This window comes from Eulemur rufifrons, chromosome 19 (genome assembly GCF_041146395.1).
Source record: "Eulemur rufifrons isolate Redbay chromosome 19, OSU_ERuf_1, whole genome shotgun sequence".
Taxonomy (NCBI): domain Eukaryota; kingdom Metazoa; phylum Chordata; class Mammalia; order Primates; family Lemuridae; genus Eulemur; species Eulemur rufifrons.
The window spans coordinates 56,334,222-56,353,918 of record NC_091001.1 but is presented as its reverse complement, the minus strand read 5'-3'; the positions used below and the strand labels follow the sequence as shown (position 1 = coordinate 56,353,918).

Genomic DNA, 19,697 nt, shown 5'->3' with positions numbered 1-19,697 from the left:
CTTCCTTCCCTACCAACTTCCTCTCTCCGTATGGGGGCCTCCATCTTATTACTAGATTCAGGTAAGTCTTTCATTCTTCTATCTGCTCAGCAATAACTCAAACTGTACTGCAACCATACATATAACCTACAGAAAATGAGAAGCCCATAATCACACAGGGGTTAATTCTCCATTCTAATAATCCTTGAGGGGCCTAGCAAAAGCCCATATCCACCTATATAAAAGGCTGTCATTTAAGGTAAGTGTAACAACAGAGATAGACATGAAACAAAAAGGATTTTATGTAACATTTATTTTTTAATCCCATCCTAATTTTGGCTTTAGTCCTCACCTCCATTTCCATTCTTTTCTTGGAAATCCAAACTTTTTTTTAAACAAAATGTTTAAAATTATGATTATCTGGAATCATAATAGAACTTTCTTCTCTTCAAAGAGAGGGGAAACACACAAATTTTATTCTTTTGCAGCATTTTCAAATTTGCATGTCAATATATATCTTATAAACTATTTAAAATAAAAAGCCCTTCATCCTTTGAGGTTATTGACATTTTCTAGTTCACTGACACATCTTCCATAATACAACAATTCTATTCATTTGCATGAATGAGGTGGGAACTATACTAAAAAATAGGATTTTAATCCCTGAGGTGCCAGTTAAAATGGATGAGGTTGCCATTGCAACACAAGATTTAAAAAATCAGCCTTAAATAATAAGCATGGATCATTCTATCTGAATCAGCATCACCTCCATAGCATGGAGTCATTTAGAAAATTGCATTTACTAGGTTAGGTTCACCCTGCTATTCTCAGTCTTCATGCTATGATACTCCTTCCTTTTGTAAAGGAATAACACATAGCAATGAAGGCTGCAGAAACTTCTGAGATCCTCAGAAATCAAGAGAAACCATAGTCCTGTTTCTCCAATCTCCATCCACATTGTTGGAGAGGGGTTTTCAGCACCATTCCAAGACCTGGAAAGGTTGATGAACAGACTTGGTTTTTCTACGTTTCCGTAGATTCAGTCAAAAAGGAGAAATCAGTCCTCCTTGCTAGAAAAAGGGCATGTCCTGCTTTTCTCTGCAGCCACCGCCTTAGCAGAGCTGGGTTCTGTTCCTTGTGCCCACTGTCCCTGCAAAGCCGCCCCCAACGGCGGCTTCCAGCGGTTTCCGGGGTTCGCGCCGCTGCCCTAGTAGTAGCGGTTCAGGCTCCTGGTCCCGGGCACCTCGGGCTGGCCGTTCATCCAGATCTCCCTGATGATGCGCTCGCGCTCCTCCAGCCTCTGGGCGCGCTCCAGCTCCTCCGCCGAGGTGAACACGTTCTTGTTCAAAGTCCTCTCGAAGCGGCGGTGTCTCCGCACGGAGAGGTCCGACGCCGTGTCTGAGCTGCCGTCCTCGCTGTCGCTGCTGTCGCTGCTGCTCTCTGGGTCCTGCAGGAACTTCTTCCCCGGACGCCGCCGGCAGTCTGTGTGGCAAGAGATCCTCATCACCAAGGCAGCCAGGGTCAGCACCAGCCCAATGCACACGCCGGACACAAAGTACAGAGCTGCCCGCTCAGGGTTTTCTGGAGGGAGAGGAAGAAGCAAGTATTTGAGAGACAACTGTAGATGCAGAGACCAAATAGGACTCCCACTAGGCCCCAAAGCTTTGATGGTTACAAATATTGTGCTCCCATATAACTAATTTCATAATGTATTCAAAATATAATTATTGATAAAACAGTGAATCTGTAAAGGGTACATGAGATTCTTTTATTCTTGTGCAACTTTAACTTTGAAATTATCTTCAAATGAAAAGTGAAAAGAAATAAAAACTGTAATTACTTAGCACCTACTATATGCAAGCAACTGTGCTTAGGAGGCTTTTAAGAGGCGTTTCTGTCTCAAGCTGCTTTTCACCTATATGAAAACATCTCTCCTTGTAAATCTGCTCATGCAACCCCTTGAATTTCCTTTTCATCACAGTGCTGGGCAGTTTCTGAGCTGACTTCCACCTTTTGGTATTCAGGCCTTGTGCAATCCCATCCCTTTAAGGGCTAGACCTAGTGGCTCCTAAGACATACAGTCAACCCTTGAACAACACGGGCTTGCACTGCCTCGGTGCACTGTTAAGCAGAATTTTTCAGCCATCTAAGGGATGAAATACAGTATTCACAGGCTACGAAACCCACATATAAGGAGGGCTGACTTTTTGAACACACGGCTGCCACAGTGCCACAGGGTCGACTGCAGGGCTTGAGTATACATGCATGGATTTGGGTATATGCAGGGGTCCTGGAACTAATCTCCCACATATACCAAGTGACAACTGTAGAATATGGCAAAAGCAATGAGTGATTCTAACATTAAGTTACATAAGACTGTGACTTCCTCTTGCTGTTGTTCTTGCTCTCTCCCTCTCTGTGGCTTTTCTTACTTGCTGGCTCTGAAGAAGCCAGCTGCCATGTGGGAGCTGCCCTACGGAGAGGTCCACGTGGCAGGGAACTCTTGGCCAACACTCTTCAAGGAACTGAATGGTGCCGCAAGTCACGTGAGTGAGCTTGGAGTGAATACCACTTGGCCTATCCTTGAGGTGACCACAGCCCTGGCCTTGCAGCACACTGTGAGAGACCTTGAACCAGAGAACCCAGCTAAGCCACACCCAGATTCCTAACCTGAAGAAACTGAGAGATAATAAATATATGTTATTTTAAGCTACCAAGTTTTGGGGTAGTTTTGTACACAGCAATAAATAACTTATGCAATCAATCACATACAGAAAGCCAGTGCAAGCATTTAGGAATGGCCTTAGCAGGTTAACCGAAAGGAATTTGATTGAGCTCTTTTCCTTCGTGAAAGAAGAAAATCGTCATTCTGTTGATGATCAAAACACTTAGCGGGTCAATGGTGACTCCTGTAAGATGTGCTCAACAGAATGAGAGTCTTGGGTGACCAGCTTTCCTTTCTAGGTACGCGTGAGGACACAGGGACATGCCTGGCCTTGAGTCACAGGGTGTGGTCAAGCTGATAGGACCCCAGATAGACAAATTAATTTTCCATATTCTGTATTCACTTGTAAGTATGAATCAAAATATATATTGTTTTATGGGTTTTAAGAATATAAGTAGGATCATAGATGATACATATTTGCTTTTTAAATTTAAGAATGTTTCTTAGAGATATCTCCAAATGTGTGTATTTAGCTTAACAGCATTTTTTTGACTGCTGCATAGTGTTCTGTAGCACAGATAGACCTGTCAAAGTTTATTCAACCATTTCCTTATTGATAGCATATAAATTGTTTGTAATTTTTCACAATTACAATCAACACTAGAGTCAGTGTCCTTGGGTCCTTGTACATATCTCTTCATGCAAAACAGAATTATTTCTACAGGTTAGTTATTTAGAAAGTGAACAGCTGCATCAAAAAGCATAGGCATTTTGAAGTTTTATGCATTTTAAATTCTGTATCCAATAAAAGGCACTATGCGTCTAAACACAGCATATTGAACCCATGTGTTAACAATCCATCCTTCCCTCTGAAGCCCCATCAAAACGACAGTAATATGGATAAAACAGATATAAATTACGAGTACAAAGAGTAGTGTGGAGAAGAAAATAGAAACAAGAATAGGTGATAATAGTCAGCAAATGGATTTAAAGTGCAGTGAAGGAGACTGAAACTGAACTCTGTCCAGCTGGTATTTCGCAAACACTGGGAGGACTAAGGAAGCCCCTGCCTTGAAGAACTGGGAAGAGGCCCACCCTGTTCCACTACAAAAGAGAAGTGCTATGATAGAAGAATGAAGAGGGATCTCTGGAAACACAAAGGCAAGTAGGAAGCTAAGATCAGATATGCGGGTCGGAGAAGGCTTTCTAGAAAAGATCATTTCTGAGCTGAGAGTTGAAGGCTGAGATGGGTTAGCCATGTGAAGATTGGGAAAAGTGTTCCAGGCGAAGGGAACAGCATGGACAAAGCACAGAGGTGTGAAAAAGCATGCCTGTGTGGGAAAGTATAAGAGGCTTGGAACAAATCTGCAGAAAAAATGTTAAATTCCTCTTTTCTGTGGAAGCCCTTTAAATATTTAGAAATAACCATCATATAGCTAGGTTTCAAAGAACACTGGTTGATATTCAAACATCACAGTCACTCTTTAGACATCATAATATTCCAGCATAGAAAGTAACAGAACCATAACCTCCCCCACTGTAGATACTGACAAACAACCTAAATCATGTCTTTATCACCAAATCACAATATTCTCATGTGGTCAACTGTTAATTCTGTAACAAAGGTAATGGCATTAAGTCTTGTTTCCCTATTTAAATAAAAAAATACTACTTACTAGGATTCTTTTCAATTCAAATACAAAAACTTCACTTTGTTTCAGCCTGGTTTTAAATTGTTAAGGTTTTTTATAATCTTAATGTTGTCATCTAAAATAATCTCTCAGAGCCTACCATTGAACCACCAAAACCAACATGTGTAACTCCATCGAAAATGATGTAAAAATACTGAACAGGACAGAGACCTGTAACAAGCTACTAAACTGGCCTGTGGGTTAATATTGACCAGCCCAGTAAGAGGGAGTCCTGTGGTCTTCGGGAGGCACGAATTTACCTAATCAGCCCAGCATTCAGCCCAAGTGTCTCCACCTTATCCTCATGCTCACGAAATGCCCCAGTGATTCCCTGGTCTCCCAGGGCTGCTTACCCCGACAATGTGCCTCCAGCCTTGCTGTCAGTTCCTTACATCTCTCTCCTCACTAGCCTAGGTGCTTCCTGAAGACAGGAACTAAATCTCATTTAATTCTGTAAATTTCTAGAACTTACAAAAATTGTCCATGTTCCTACAATTTCATGAAATCCATTATATCATCAGTCCCAATCTTTAAAATAGTCCCTTTTTTCTTTTTCTGCTCTTCCTTCCTGCTTTGCTCTATCTCCTCCTTTCCTCCTCTTTTGGTTGTCTTTTATGAACTAAAAGGCAGAAGCAAAAAGAGGTATTGTGATTTCTCTAAGCCCCAGGATAAGTAGAAAGGCCCAAGCAGACAAGTCCAAGTCTGCCTAGTTCCAAAGCCTACTCTCTTCTCATCACCCGGTGCCTCTGTGGTACCAGTATCAATGCTGAGGTGCCATCTACCGCCCGAGGCTGTTGGGAGGATCGATGTGGATAATGCACATGAAAGTTTCATTTCTGGGTAAATAAAAGGTGGCATCCTCAGAACTCATTTGCTTACCCACTGGCATATTCCTATGCCAGGCACCATAGGGTCACAGAAAAGGCACTACCTCTATCCTTAGGTTTACATTTTCCCTGAGGAAATAATGATCAAGACAGCCCAGGAATCTGCATTTATCTATGGTCAGCTCATGTCTCCTGACCATCCTTACCGTGCACAATGTGTACAAAACTATGCTATCTGATGACAGGCTGGAATGCGCCTGAGCCTTACCTACATTCTAGAGCAACTTAGAAAATTCTTAAGACTTCAGATACAGAGGACATGTCTTGAGACAAGTAAAATCCCTGGACTTGGCCTCCCATGATTGGGTTAAATCCAATAACTTGCTTTTCGTTTGTACAGTGGGAGGAAGGCTCTCTCATTCATCAGTCTAATGACCTTGAGCCAATCACAGCTTCACTGAACTCCCAAGTGTGACAGGAGAAACATACACACAAGAAAACTTAACTGGGACTGAGCGAGACTGAGCGGAACCACGGGAGTGTGAACGAGGCCCCTCTGGGGCAGGCTCGGAGAGTGCAGAGTTGGTCAAAGGTCTGTGGGCACAGGGAACGGAAAGCCAAAAAGGCAAGAAAGGTTCAGTCCAGGGTGGTCTTTATAAGACCTAGTTCCAGTGATAATTCAAAACTAAAAATCACCAGGATAAAGCAAAATGAAATCCATTTGCTGGAAAAGTGGATTCTGCTGTTTATCAAGATAAAACCTCTCTCCAGGGCCGTGCCTTGGGCCTTTCTGCTCTGCCTGGAATTCTTTGGAGCCCTTTTCCTCTAAAACAGCCTCGACTCTGCCTCAGAACTCTGCTCCCAATTGCTAACAGAATTGATTTTCTGCCATCAGCTGTGTCGGGCAGGAATAAGGTCATTCCATGTGCGGTGGCAGCTGATCAGGGACCCAGGGTGCTACCTCTATCCACACACCCACACCCAGCAGGCCAGTGACCTGCCTAGGTCCCCATGGGTCTAAGAGGGCCTAAGTTTTATCTCACTGCTCTGTGCTTTACTCTAGATAAGCAATCTTCACAGCGGGAACACGTGCCCAAGAGGTGAACAGGCACAGATGGTTTTAAAGAAATCAATTTCCAGACCTTCAACAGCCATTTTCTTTGTTCTTTCTTATACTAGATCTACCAAGAAGGTGCCGATGGTGGAGGGACAGCTTACCTGTTATACACCCCCGACTGTGACCCTTCCCTACTTCATAAAAGGTAGTCCCTCCCCCTACCCCACATCCCAAATCTTGCTACAGTGCACTGTCGCAGAGTGCAAAAATGGCCACCAAGCGAAATAACAGTTCCAAATATCAATGTCAAAGTCTGGAGGCAAAAGCCCCTAACAACTGGTAACACATCCTTTTCCAAGTCAGTTTCCAGTTCTTGGTTTTCAACAAAACAGAAGGAAGGCCCAATCAGGTCACCGGCTGATAAATCATTAAAATAATTTTTGATGACAGATCACTCTGATTTTTGGCATAGAATACAAATTTAATTCAAAGACATGAGTGACTTTACTATAACAAAACTGCTTTTGTTTTCATCTACATATTTGTGTGAACAAAGTTTCTCAATACCATATCTACAAAAATGAAAATCGGAAATAGAATTTTCACTAAATCATGTCTCATTCTTGCAAAAAGTGATATTTACCCATGAATACATTAACTGGGGCAGGGGAAAAAGCCTTATCCATCTCTTTAAGAGATATATTTCCTAAAAGATACATTTCCCATAATAAGTTTTATGTTTAAAAACTCCCTTGTACCTTCCAACCTCATACAGAACATATCTCACAATGAATTCTTTTTCTTTTACCTCAAACTAGCAAGTTCTCTCTTTCTCTCTCTTGCTCTCACTCTGGCTCTCACTGTCTTCCTTTCTCCCTTCCTTTTTCAACCATTCCCTTTCTACCTGAGGCTCCCCTCAGCCTACCAGCCATCTATCCCAAAGCCCAAGGTCACCTTTGACTCACTCTTTTGCTTCTTTCCATGAATTAACTAATCCCAGCCATTCTCACGTCTCTTCCAACCCCTCCATTCTCACTGCCATTTCCCTGCACCTGCAGTGTTCTAGCTCAGCAATCAGATTCCACTTCCTTCCACCTCCAATGCATTTTGCACACAGATGTATGTCAATGCAATTTTTAAATGTCACTTTGATTATATGCCTCATTTTTTCCAAAAGAAAAAAAGACTCTCAAGGCCCTCAAAAATCTGGTTCCAATCCCCCTTTTCAATCCTATCCCCCCAAACTCTTCCGCAGGACCCTTAACTCCACACAAGCCAAAGACTTCATTGTCCACTCTTAGCCCACAAACACACCTCCTTCAGGTTCATTCCTGACTCCTCTGCTGGAATGTCAGAATATGGGCACCATAGTAAATTTTCCAATAGATAATTAACCTTTAACAAAACTATGCTTTTCTTTTTTACATTAATGTAGTGTTCAAGTGATATGCCTTGAACTTCACAAATATTTAATTTCTCCTTTCAGCAGTATGAAACATTCTAAAGGAGTTTTCTTAGAATTCTATTAAAGATCATTTCATTATGAGTATAAAATAAAATTTCTACACAAGGTTATTGTGAAAATTCTTCCTTAGGAAAAGAAGACTTTAAAATCATCCCGTACATGCTTTGGTTTAGGAGAGATGGCTTTGAGCACATAAACTACAGAGTAAGCTCATATTGTTCAGTGTGCCCTGGCAACAAAAAGACTTTGATTTCTGACCTTAGTTTGGCTTTGTCTTCTTAATCGAGGTTAAAGAAATAGAGCCAATTATAATTAAGTTACAGCTTTTCTAAGTTAGAATGAAATGAGCCAAAGAGAATGACTGGCCCACCTCTGATCTAACGCCCTTGAAGGAGACACACCAATGGGAAGCTGGCTCTGCTCTGATGGGCAGGGGAAGGGCCCCTGTAGGCAGAGTGAGTGGGAATCAGCAGGTGCATCTACTGTGATTGGCCTTCTGCATCCATTTCTGGGGAAGAACTTTTGAGACCAAATTCTTCTCCTCTAGCTCCCCCCTGCAAAGCCTTGGAGAGAACCTGCCTGGGCAAGCCATGGCTCAGAAGACACCAGTACTGCATCTGCCACCAGTCCCTTCAACCCAAGAAAGCCAATTCCCCAACCAAGAGAGAATCTGCCTGTGTCCCAGCATGGGAGAAAGAGGACATGGGAGGCCAATTACACTTAACTTTACTGCCCAAATCCCCCAATAAATCAACCTCTCTTCTGCTAGTATAAGCACTTAGCATTAAAAGAATTCAATTCCACCCATCCATGTTAGTCGGTTAGAAATAAATTCAGAATAGGCTGTCTTTTAAAACCTCTAGATGACTCAGGTATCCACGAAGGCAGCAAACACATCCCTGTCCTCCCGGAGTCTGAGTCTGGAGCTCCTAACTCCAGCTCCATTTCCTGGAGACTTGCCTGCATTCCCCATGAGAGTTTTCAGACCATGAGAATTTTTAACCTAATTGCGTGGGCCACACACTCCAATGAAGTCAAGGTCAAGAGAAACCAATAAATGCGGAACAGACACAGCAGAAGAGCTTGGGCTACATCCCCTTTACTTCCTGACCCCTTCACAAGCAGAATCTCTTCATGCACCCACCCTTTTCCCAACACTAGAATCTAAGGATGTTTATAAATATATGAATATTGCACACATGCATACACAAAGAGACATAACTCACAGGGAAAGGAAGGAGTGAGGGATGAGAAAAGGAAGGAAGGAAAGAAAGGAGAGGGGAAAAGAGGGAAAGAGGGAGGAAGACAGATTAGATAGATAGATGATAGATAGATGGATAGAGTGAACTATCATTTACTGAATGATTCTCTTTGCCAGGATCTGGCATAATCCCTTTATGCTGGCCATCTGTAACACCTTGAACCATTATCACAGTTCAGCAGGGTAGGTAATTAGTGTTACTCCTGTTTAAAAGATGAGGCTGAGATGAGGTGTCATATGCAGGTCTGTCTGACACCCAAATCCATGCTTTCACCAGGATGGAAAACTAGACTTTCTCCTAAAGGTAGAAACACAAATCATTCTGGCTTTCACATACTGCTCTCTCCCCGCCTGGCTTAACTTGGAAGACAGTTCCTGAACTCCATCTGGGAAACTGCTGCTCTCCCTCCAGCTTAACTAGTCCACCCCATCCTGTCTCCCAGATCAGAAAACATCCTCTTTTGTCTACAACATCTCAGACACGGGTTCCCAGAGAAGCCCAGTAAGAGCAATCAAACAGGGCCAGGGCGTTTACTAGGCCTCACGGGGTTTCAAGCTGGTGACTCAGCTGATGCAATTTATATCATGCCTCTTCATCACTTTTCTGAAAAAATCAAAACTGGAGCTTTACAGTGGTTGTTTTTTCTCTCCTCTAATACTTTCTGCTCCAGGTCACTTCCTCGTGACCAATGATCCACCCTGGTCCTGACCAGATCCAGACAGCTGTTAATTACTCAGGAAGCAGAGTAGGGAGGGCTATTGTCAGTTGTTTTCCCTTAATAAATAAAAATAAATGTATTGCTGTATCTTGTTTCCTGCAGGGTCATTGTTTTCATGGGCAGGAAGAGGCCCTATGGAGAGGTCCTGGGGCTAATTTCATTGCACCCTCAGAGGTCAGATTATGCCCAAGAGACTCTTTGCAGGAGTGCACAGCAACAAGCAGCCCAGACCAGGTCAGCTGGTCTCCATGCAAGTGCCACCTTTGCCCTGCCTGGGCTCTCTTATTGGCCCCAATGCTTCCAATTCCTTGAGTGGAAAGGAAAAGGCTTTAAAATGGGCTTTAAAGAGAATAATGGGGCTTGTGTAGAATGAGCGAGGGTGTAGCATAATCTCTTCTCCAACTCTTTAGGCATTGTAAGGATGTCTCTTTATGGGATTCTGCCCCACCCCAGAGGAAAGGGGAGACTCCCACTAACACTACTCCCCTCTCTGAAACCCTAGAGGAAGCTTTCCTTCCTTTTCCTTCCATCCCCGACTTGCTCCTCCTCAGGAAGAAGGAGGAGTGGAAAGTCTCTGCTGCCACCAGGCTGGCTCTGACGTTTGCTCCTTTAACGTCAACCCTTTCATTCCCCTCCCCCCTCCCCCATAGGGAATAAGTGCCCCACAAGAAAGCATCCATTTTCTTACCCCTCACTTTTCCTAATCCACCTGCTCAGTTTTCTTCCTCTGCAATGGGAAAGATCTGCAGTCCCATAGCTGCTCTGGGACCCAAGGGAGCTAGGTAAGAAGGCCCTGGCACACACAGTCTCTAATCTGGCTTCACCACTGCTGAAGTTGATGCTGATGAGGTCAACCTTCAAAATTCTGATGCTTTTCTGAGGGGGTCCTTGAGTTTGGAAGGGAAGAAGAGTGTGATGAATCAGCCCTTTCAATCTAGGCAGCACTTTATGTAGCTGCATTACAATTAGTTATAAATCATTATCACATGGCAGTGAGAAATTTGAGCACAGAATCCATATGATTCACTTCGGAGTCCCAGAGCATCCAAGCACAGTGTGTTGCTCATGGTGTCACACAGGTATTTATTGAATTAAATCATGAATTTACAACTTCTAAAAGAGCAGTTAATATATTTATTATACGTAGACATGTGTGTGTGTATATATATGTATATATATCATATACATGATATACATATCATGTATACGATGGCCTAACACTAAGAGTAAAGAATAGAAAAAAATTAAGAAATCACTATAATCTCACAACTTGAAAATAACTATACAGGCTGTGCGCAGTGGCTCACGCCTGTAATCCTAGCACTCTGGGAGGCTGAGGAGGGAGGATCACTCAAGGTCAGGAGTTCAAGACCAGCCTGAGCAAGAGCGAGACCCTGTCTCTACTAAAAGTAGAAAGAAATTAGCTGGACAACTAAAAATATACAGAAAAAATTAGCCGGGCATGGTGGTGCATGCCTGTAGTCCCAGCTACCCGGGAGGCTGAGGCAGAAGGATCGCTTGAGCCCAGGAGTCTGAGGTTGCTGTGAGCTAGGCTGACACCACGGCACTCTAGCCCAGGCAACAGAGCAAGACTCTGTCTCAAAAAGAAAAGAAAAAAAAAAAAGAAAATAACTATACAGTATGTAGTACAGTGAAGCGAATTTTCATCTGTTCTTTCTCTGTCATAAATGTGCATATTTATTTATTTATATTTACTTGGTTGTAGTCAGAGTATATATATGGTTTATATCTTTTTCTCTGGGTATTGTACATGTATATTGCATGCAACATTGTTCAGTATTGCTCCATCATCTTCCCTCAATCAAGCCTAACAATGGCTACATAGTATTCTATCCAGTGAAAGTGCCACAGTTTACAGAAACGGTTTCCTGCCTTGGGTTATTTAGATTTTTACAAAAAACATTTTTTAAAAAAATAATGATGGAAGGAATATTGTATTTAACACTACTTCCTTTTTTGCTTCTTTGTTGTTTATAGCCTTACAATGGATTCTCAGAAAAGGAATCTCTGTGTCCAACAGGATATACATTATTATAGCTTTTCATACACATTGCTAAGTGGTTTTTCAAAAGTGGTACATTAATGCCATGTGTCAAAGTACCACTTTCACCAAAACTTCTCTAGCAGGGGATATTCCAACTGTTAAAAATTTTATAAATTGTACAGGTCAATAGATAGTTACTTATATTTATTTCACAAAAATTTGGAATAAATTGGGGTTTCCCCCATTGGAGACTGAGTCTTCTCATACATCTTTTACGAGTAAATTGGTAAAATTCTTTAAATGGCAATTTGTTAATGTCTTTCTCAATTAATAATTTACATTTACTTTGACCCAGCAATTCCATTTTGGGGAATTTATTCTACAAATTCACTTCAACATGTATGTCCTGGTTAATTACTGCAGCTGTTTGTGGCTCAGTTTGAAAAGATTTGAACCGTTCCCACTGGCTATCAGTAGAGGACTGGTGGAACTATGGATGGTCTGTGGATACAATGGATCGGTGTGCGGTTATCTAAAAGAATGAGGAAGGTCTCCACATACTGATCTGAAATATCTCCATGATATATTTTCCAGTGAAAAAAGCAAAGTGCAAAACAGCATTATGGTATGCTATCTGTGCATAAAATCGGGGGTAGAAAACTGTATGTTGATATATCTTACATCTGCATGAAGAACTCTGGAAGGATTCATAGAAACATGGTGATGGGTCAAGCTTGGGAACTGGATGGAAGAAGCAGGTCTGGGGTAAGACTCCTTGCTATATGTCTTTTTATGTCATTTAATCATTGAGCCATGTTCATTCACTGATTTACTGAGCACCTAATGGTTGCCAGGCACTATTCTACATGCTGAGGATATAGCAGTCAGCAAAAGAACCCAAAATCTCTCTGTTCCTGGGAACTTACATCCCAGCAGGGCAAATAGATACTAAACAAATATGTAAAATATATAGTATGGCAGATGATGATAAGTGATAAGGAGGAGAAAGGGGGAAAATAGGAAGGAGAATATGAAGTGTTGAAGGTGTATCGGTGAGGAGGAGGTAGATAGAGTAACCAGAGTGAAACTCATTGAGGTGACTTTTAAGGAAAAACCAATAGGAAATGGAAGAGTGAGTGTATTAAAAATTCACATCATTAAATTAAAATGAGTAATCATTCCATTTACTCTTTCTAACAACCCTGTTAGGAGTTCTTAATAAGGCTATTATTATTAATGAGATTATCCCCATTATAAAATATCATTCTGGTCCCAGTGGGTTGCTTGCAAATAGTACAAGAAATGTTAACTCCTCCAATCCAAGTGCTGAGACAGAGGGAAACAAAACATTTGGGAAGAATGTGGATGGGCACCTAAGCTCATGGAGGGAGCAAGGGGAGAAGATGACCCCGAGAGAGCCCTGAAGACTAGGAGGGAGTTAGCCAGTCGAGGACTGAGGGAAAGAATTCTTGCAAAAGGAAACAACTGTGCAAAAGCAAAGAGGTAAGCAAAAACCTGGCAAGTGTTTAGAATAACTGGAGCAGAGGTCGCGGTCAAGGAGGGCGGCGACTGTATAAGAACATGGAGAAGTAAAGGTCAGACACTAAAAGTCCTGGTAAGCCACACAAGGACCTGCAGAGTGGGGTGCCCCAAACCATCCCCAGGTCCCTTTCTCCTTGTTTGTCTACTCTAGAGCAGGTTTTTCTCAATCTCGGCGCTATTGACATCTTGGACTCAATAATTCTTTGTTGTGGGAGATTGTCCCGGGCATTGTAAGATGTTTCTCCACTAGATGCCAGTATCAGCCGCCCTTCCAAGGCATGACAATCAAAAATATCTCCAGACATTTCCAGAAGTCTGCCTGTAGGGCAAAATCACCTCTGGTATGAACCACTGGTCTAAACATTGACAAAGCTAAAATTCTCATTTTTCCAGCCTCCCTTGCAGCTAGAGAGGGCCATATGACACAATTCTGGTCAATGAAATATCAAAGGAGATCTTCTGGAACCTTCTTCCTTTTCTGCCTTTTTCTGACTTTGAATGACAGCATGAATGACAACAGTCACGTTTTAGCCATGAGATGACAAGTTTAAAAGAAAGGCCATGAGAATCACAAAGATGTTGGCCCCTACATTTTTTATTGTATATATTTAAGGTGTACAACATGATGTTTTGATACACATATATCTAGTGAAATGATTACTACATCAAGCAAATTAACATATCCATCACCTTCCATAATTACCTTTTTAATTTTTTGTTTTTTGTGATAAAGCACCTAAAATCTACTCTTTTTTCAGTATACAACACAATGTTATTAACTGTAGTCCTCATGCTATCCATTAAATCTCAAGACTTATGGCCGGGCGCGGTGGCTCACGCCTGTAATCCTAGCACTCTGGGAGGCCGAGGTGGGCGGATCGTTTGAGCTCAGGAGTTCGAGACCAGCCTGAGCAAGAGCGAGACCCCATCTCTACTAAAAATAGAAAGAAATTATATGGACAGCTAAAAATATATATAGAAAAAATTAGCCGGGCATGGTGGTGCATGCCTGTAGTCCCAGCTACTCGGGAGGCTGAGACAGGAGGATCGCTTGAGCCCAGGAGTTTGAGGTTGCTGTGAGCTAGGCTGACGCCACGGCACTCACTCTAGCCTGGGCAACAGAGTGAGACTCTGTCTCAAAAAAAAAAAAAAAAAAAAAAAAAGACTTATTCATCCTAAGCAACTGCAAGTTTATACCCTCTGACCAGCTACTTCTCCCATTTCCTCTCCCTTCCCACCCCTGGTAACCATCATTCCACTCTTTGTTTCTATGTATTCAACATTTTTTTAAGATTTCACATATAAGTGAAATCATGCAGTATTTTTCTGTCTCTGGCTGGGTATATACCCAAAGGAAATGAAATCAGCACCTTGTAGAGATACCAGCACTCCCAGGTTCATTGTAGCTCTATTCACAATAGCCAAAATATGGAAACAACCGAAGTGTCCATTGATGGATGAATGGATTAAAAAACTGTGGTATATATACACAGTGAAATATTATTCAGGAGATATTGCCACTTGTGACAACATAGATGAACCTGGAGGACACTATGCTGAGTGAAATAAGCCAGACACAGAAAGAAATATGCTGGCCTCTACATTTTTAAGCCAATGGGCTAATGCCAGCAATCACCCACTTCCAGACTTCTTGTTGTGTGGGTGAGATAACTCCTATGTGTTTAGGCTACCAAGTTGAGGTTTTCTATTATTTGCATCTGAAAACAATTCTAACTGCTAAACCATAAAAAAGTGTTTGGATTTTATCCCAGAGATAATGAAGATGCACTGAGGGATTCTCAAAAATAAAAGGAGTTGCATCATCACTCCTGCATTTTGGAAAGATCATTTTGCTACAAAATACAGACTGTGAGGCAAGACTGGAGGCAGGAAGACTATGGAAAATGCTGTAATGGCAAGGCAGGCAAAAACAGGCTTGGGCTTGAACCAATTCAATAATGGTGGGAATAAAGTGGAGGGGATGCATTTGAGGGACAGGGAGAGGCTAAAATGGACCCACCCTACCCAGTTGGATATGAGCTGTGAAGAAGATGCATCAGAGGTTAAAAATCATATTTCTGGATTACGTGATATCTTAGGTATGCAAAAGAAGGAGTATATTTAAAATGATGGACAATATTCCATTCTAGGCCAGGTTGAATTTGACATGCTTATAGCATATCCAAGTGTAATTTTCAGGACACTTTGAAAAGGAAGGCAGAAAAGAGAGAGGAGTAGTAATTGTCTAATGTATATATGACATAGTTCAAAATTTAATATTATAATAAAATAACATACTTATTATGAAATAATATCAATAAATTATAGAATAATTAAAAAGACAGCTAAGCAAAAAGAAAAATAAAACATAACAGGCACATACCTGTACAATGCTGGCACTCAGATATAATTTGTAGTAAAATGTGGTTACCTATACATATGAGTATGCACCCATAAATGGGATTATATTGTATGTAATGCACGGTAACAGACTTTATTCACCCAACAGCATGGCATAAATATCTTTCTATTTCAATTAACATCCACCAATTTTTCTAATCTTTTTACTACCTGTAAACAGTTTTTTGTTTTGTTTTTTTTTTTTTCTTTGAGATAGAGTCTCACTCTGTTGCCCAGGCTAGAGTGCCGTGGCATCAGCCTAGCTCACAGCAACCTCAAACTCCTGAGCTCAAGCAATCCTCCTGCCTCAGCCTCTTGAGTAGCTGGGACTACAGGTATGCGCTACCATGCCCGGCTAATTTTTTTCTATATATTTTTAGTTGTTCAGCTAATTTCTTTATATTTTTTTAGTAGAGATGGGGTCTCGCTCTTGCTCAGGGTGGTCTTGAACTCCTGAGCTCAAACAATCCATCCTCCTCGGCCTCCCAGAGTGCTAGGATTACAGGCATGAGCCACTGAGCCTGGCCTTGTAAACAGTTTTGAGATGAATTATCTTCATAGTAAAATTTCTGCCTATATCTCTAATTATTTCCTTAGGAGAAATTTCTGGAAGTGGAATTTCTGGCTATATGTGTTTTTAAGGCTTTTGATAGATATGGCCAAATCATTCTCTAGAGAGGCTGTAGCGATTCACAATCCCATGAGCACTATGGGCAAATGCTCATCTCCCCACACTTTCTCCAAGACTAAAGTTATGTACTTAATCACTTAAATCATTGAGAAATTTATAAAATAAAAACATTAATCTCATTGCTTTTTCCATTTTGTGTTTATTAGTATTTGAGACCTTTATGTTTTATTAATAATTTGTATTTTTTTTTTTTTTTTTTGCAAACTGCTAATTCTTATCCTTTGGCAACTTTTCTTTTGGGACACTTTTATTGATTTGTGAGAGCTCTTTATATGTTATAAATTTTAACCTTTCTTCATTAATGCTACATTTTTTTTTCTTAGCTTGTCACTTGTCATTTACTTTTAAGGGCTCATTTTGGCAAGCAAATATTTAAAATTATTGAAATGGTCAAGGTTTTAAATGACTGTTAAGAAGAATGGGCACAAGATGTATCTAGAAGCAAAGAGAAAGATTAAAGCACTACATGAAAGGCTCAGCTGAGACTGGAGATCGTGAATTTCTAGCAGCTTCAAACTGCAAACTGTATTCCCAGTAACGCAATTGTGCTCGGAAGAAAACAAAAAACAACTGCAAACTGTAGCAGCACTTGATAACTTGGGTGCAGAGGGAGTCTTAAGTCATCACATATCAACCCTGTGAAAGCCGATATGTGAAAGTAAAACCAGTCCTTGCCCAAAGGAAATCTAATCAGAACCTTGTCCCTTCCTTTTTATATAACATCCAGAGACATCAGGCAAAAACAAAAGCAAATTATCAAAAAATTAAAAACTCACTCAAGCAGCAGAGAAGGAGTTTGGTCATTCAAAACGACTGAGCATTTTCATGTATTTTTAAATGGCTCCTTTTATATGAACAGCATCTGTTTTCAAGAAATGATCTTGAAGAGAAATTCAGCCACCCTCGTATAGAGTCCAACTTTGAGCCAAGAAAGAGGCAAATATCAGACTCTCTCAGACACATGTGTCTTCTACCTCCATCTCTCCCACCTCAGACAGCCCCCCAAACACAGAAAACATACACACACGCGCGCGTGCACACACACACCAAGTGAGTAGGATACACTCAGAGTTAGGGTTTCCCCTACTGGTTTTCTCAGAAATTGGACAAAATAATAAGGCAGTTGTGTATATTAGCAAGCATGTTGCTGAAATAATGGACCACGTGGATGGGGCAAGAGGCAACTGATGTACTGGGAGAAAACAGGAGGCCTTGGAGCCCAAGGAGTTGAAGAGTAGATACAGCAGAAGAGTAGAGAGCAGGAGAGAACTACAAGATTAGGACATTTTCCACAATTTTCGTTTATCATACTTTTCTTTATTGTTTCCAATCCATTTATTTAATTTTTTCTTTGAAAACAATGGTTATTTGTATCTGTTATATTCACTTTCATATTTTAAATTTTCTTTATACATTTCATTTACAGTCAGGGAGTGTTCCCCACTGAATCAAGTCTATTTACTGGATCTAACAAATTTTATCTTAGTCACCCTATTTTCCATTTCCTTACATTTTTTAAAATCTCAGCCCGTGCTTACTTAAAAGATCTTCCTTCATCCCAAGCAGTATTTAATTCAAGAGTATGGGGAGGAAGGAGGAAGTTTGGAGGGGAGAGAAAAACAGGGCCTTGTACCCTTTTGGCCTTGACAAGATCACAAGACACATGGTCAACAGTGACCACTCTATGAGTTGCCACTTTCAATGGCCACACTCAGGGTCACGCTGGCTGAGATGGAAAACTGCCAGGCACCTCCTGTGCTGAGCAGAGCTCCAAAGTCCAGTACTCTGTTTGCTCTTACCCGAGACATTTTCTTGCAACCACTGATTTGCAGGTGTCCTGTGAAGCCTTGGAAACTCCAGAGCCTCCCTGCCACCCCCACTTCATTTTGGAGATATCTTCACTATAAAGTTAAGGGAATCATCATTCAATCACTTGTGAAAACATGATGCCAGAATTTCAAACATCTCTTTTCTAGCCTCAGTGTCCTTTCTCCCCATTACAGCCTTGAAGAAAGATCAAAGGTAAGATTCCCCTGATGTGTGAGTGCCCGGGAAGGAGGCCTCTGGACTTCCTAAGGGACGAGAGGAGCGGACCGATGACCTAGGCCTTCACTGATCCAAGAAGGCAGAGCCCCGGACTTGAGGCACATGCAGATTACAAGCTGCATCTTGCCAACCACAAAGGAGCCAGCTGGGTAAGCCTGGAGAAGTCTCTTTCTAAAATCAGGCTGCACGTCATCCAAGATCCTCTCACAAAGAGAAGCCATGAGCTTCCTTGGCTCATGGAACCCTCAACCTTGTCCCGTATTTGCCACTGTAAATAGAAATGTCAGGCTTTGCATTTGAACTCTTAGGTCACCACGTATCAACCCTGCCTAGAGAATTAGAAAGTAAAACCAGTCTTTGCCCCAAAGAAATCTAATTGGCATCTCAGTCCTTTCCTTTTTATACCACATCCAGAGACATCGGGCAAAACAAAACAAAACAAAAACACAGTATCGAAAAAACCCTAACCCTCACTCAGGCAGGAGAGAAACAGTTTGGTTATTCAAACCACTGAGAATTTCATTTTCATGTATTTTAAAACGGATTCTTTCATATGAACAACATCTGTTTTCAGGAAATGATCTTCAGGAGACAGTCAGCCATCTTCCTAAAGAGTGCAACATTACACCAAGGAAGGGGCAAATATCAGACTCTCCCAAACTCACAGACCTGTCTCCATCTCTCCACAGTGTATCAACCACTCAGATAGCTCCTGAAACAGGGAACACACACACACACACACACACACTCACACTCACACACAGGCAGCCTGTTTGGGGCTGGAACTGCATAGCAATAGCCAGGATGGAGGCCCTCCATCAGCTCCCTCCATCCTCAAGAGCTAATGCGCAGTGACAGATGCCCACAGTAGCCCCGGGGCCACTTCACTTACTCACTTGAGCTGAAAGGAAACCAAACATTTTCAGCAAGATAAAGCTCTTAGAACCCTTCATTTGCCAAATTAAAGAATGCCAAGCTTAACTCCCAACAAGAAGACCTTTCATCTCAAGACTCAGCACAGCAGAGCCCTCACTTTGATCACAGAGCATTTGTCTCCTGAGTATAGGGCCAGAGGTAGCCACCCAGGAGACAGCCCTGGACCCAGCCCCAGGCCCCAGCGCTAGCCCAGCCAAGACCAGGTACCTACCCGTGACGAAGGAATAGGCCGCTAGGATGTTGCTAAGCAAAGCCATCTCCACGTGCTCTATGCTGGGGCTGAGGGGCGACCTCGTGTGGCATCCAGAGGAGACCTCCTGGAGATGCTTCGGCTGAATCAGCGTGGACACTCTCCCTCTCGTCTCTGTTTGGGAACACAAAGGGAGTGATGAGACACATTCTGCTTTCCTGAG

General features: G+C 41.8%; 1 protein-coding gene across 1 annotated transcript in view; it reads right to left on the bottom strand.

The window, feature by feature from the left end:
* Nucleotides 1-297: 297 nt before the first annotated feature.
* The window catches only part of EVA1A (eva-1 homolog A, regulator of programmed cell death), a gene marked incomplete at its 5' end in the record, with an annotated part of 48,933 nt that continues 29,533 nt past the window's right edge, over nucleotides 298-19,697 (bottom strand). The window contains 2 exons of the mRNA XM_069493870.1: nucleotides 298-1,560; nucleotides 19,496-19,648. Of these exons, the coding sequence (XP_069349971.1) occupies nucleotides 1,187-1,560; nucleotides 19,496-19,648 (527 nt within the window). The remainder of the gene's footprint in view (nucleotides 1,561-19,495; nucleotides 19,649-19,697) is intronic.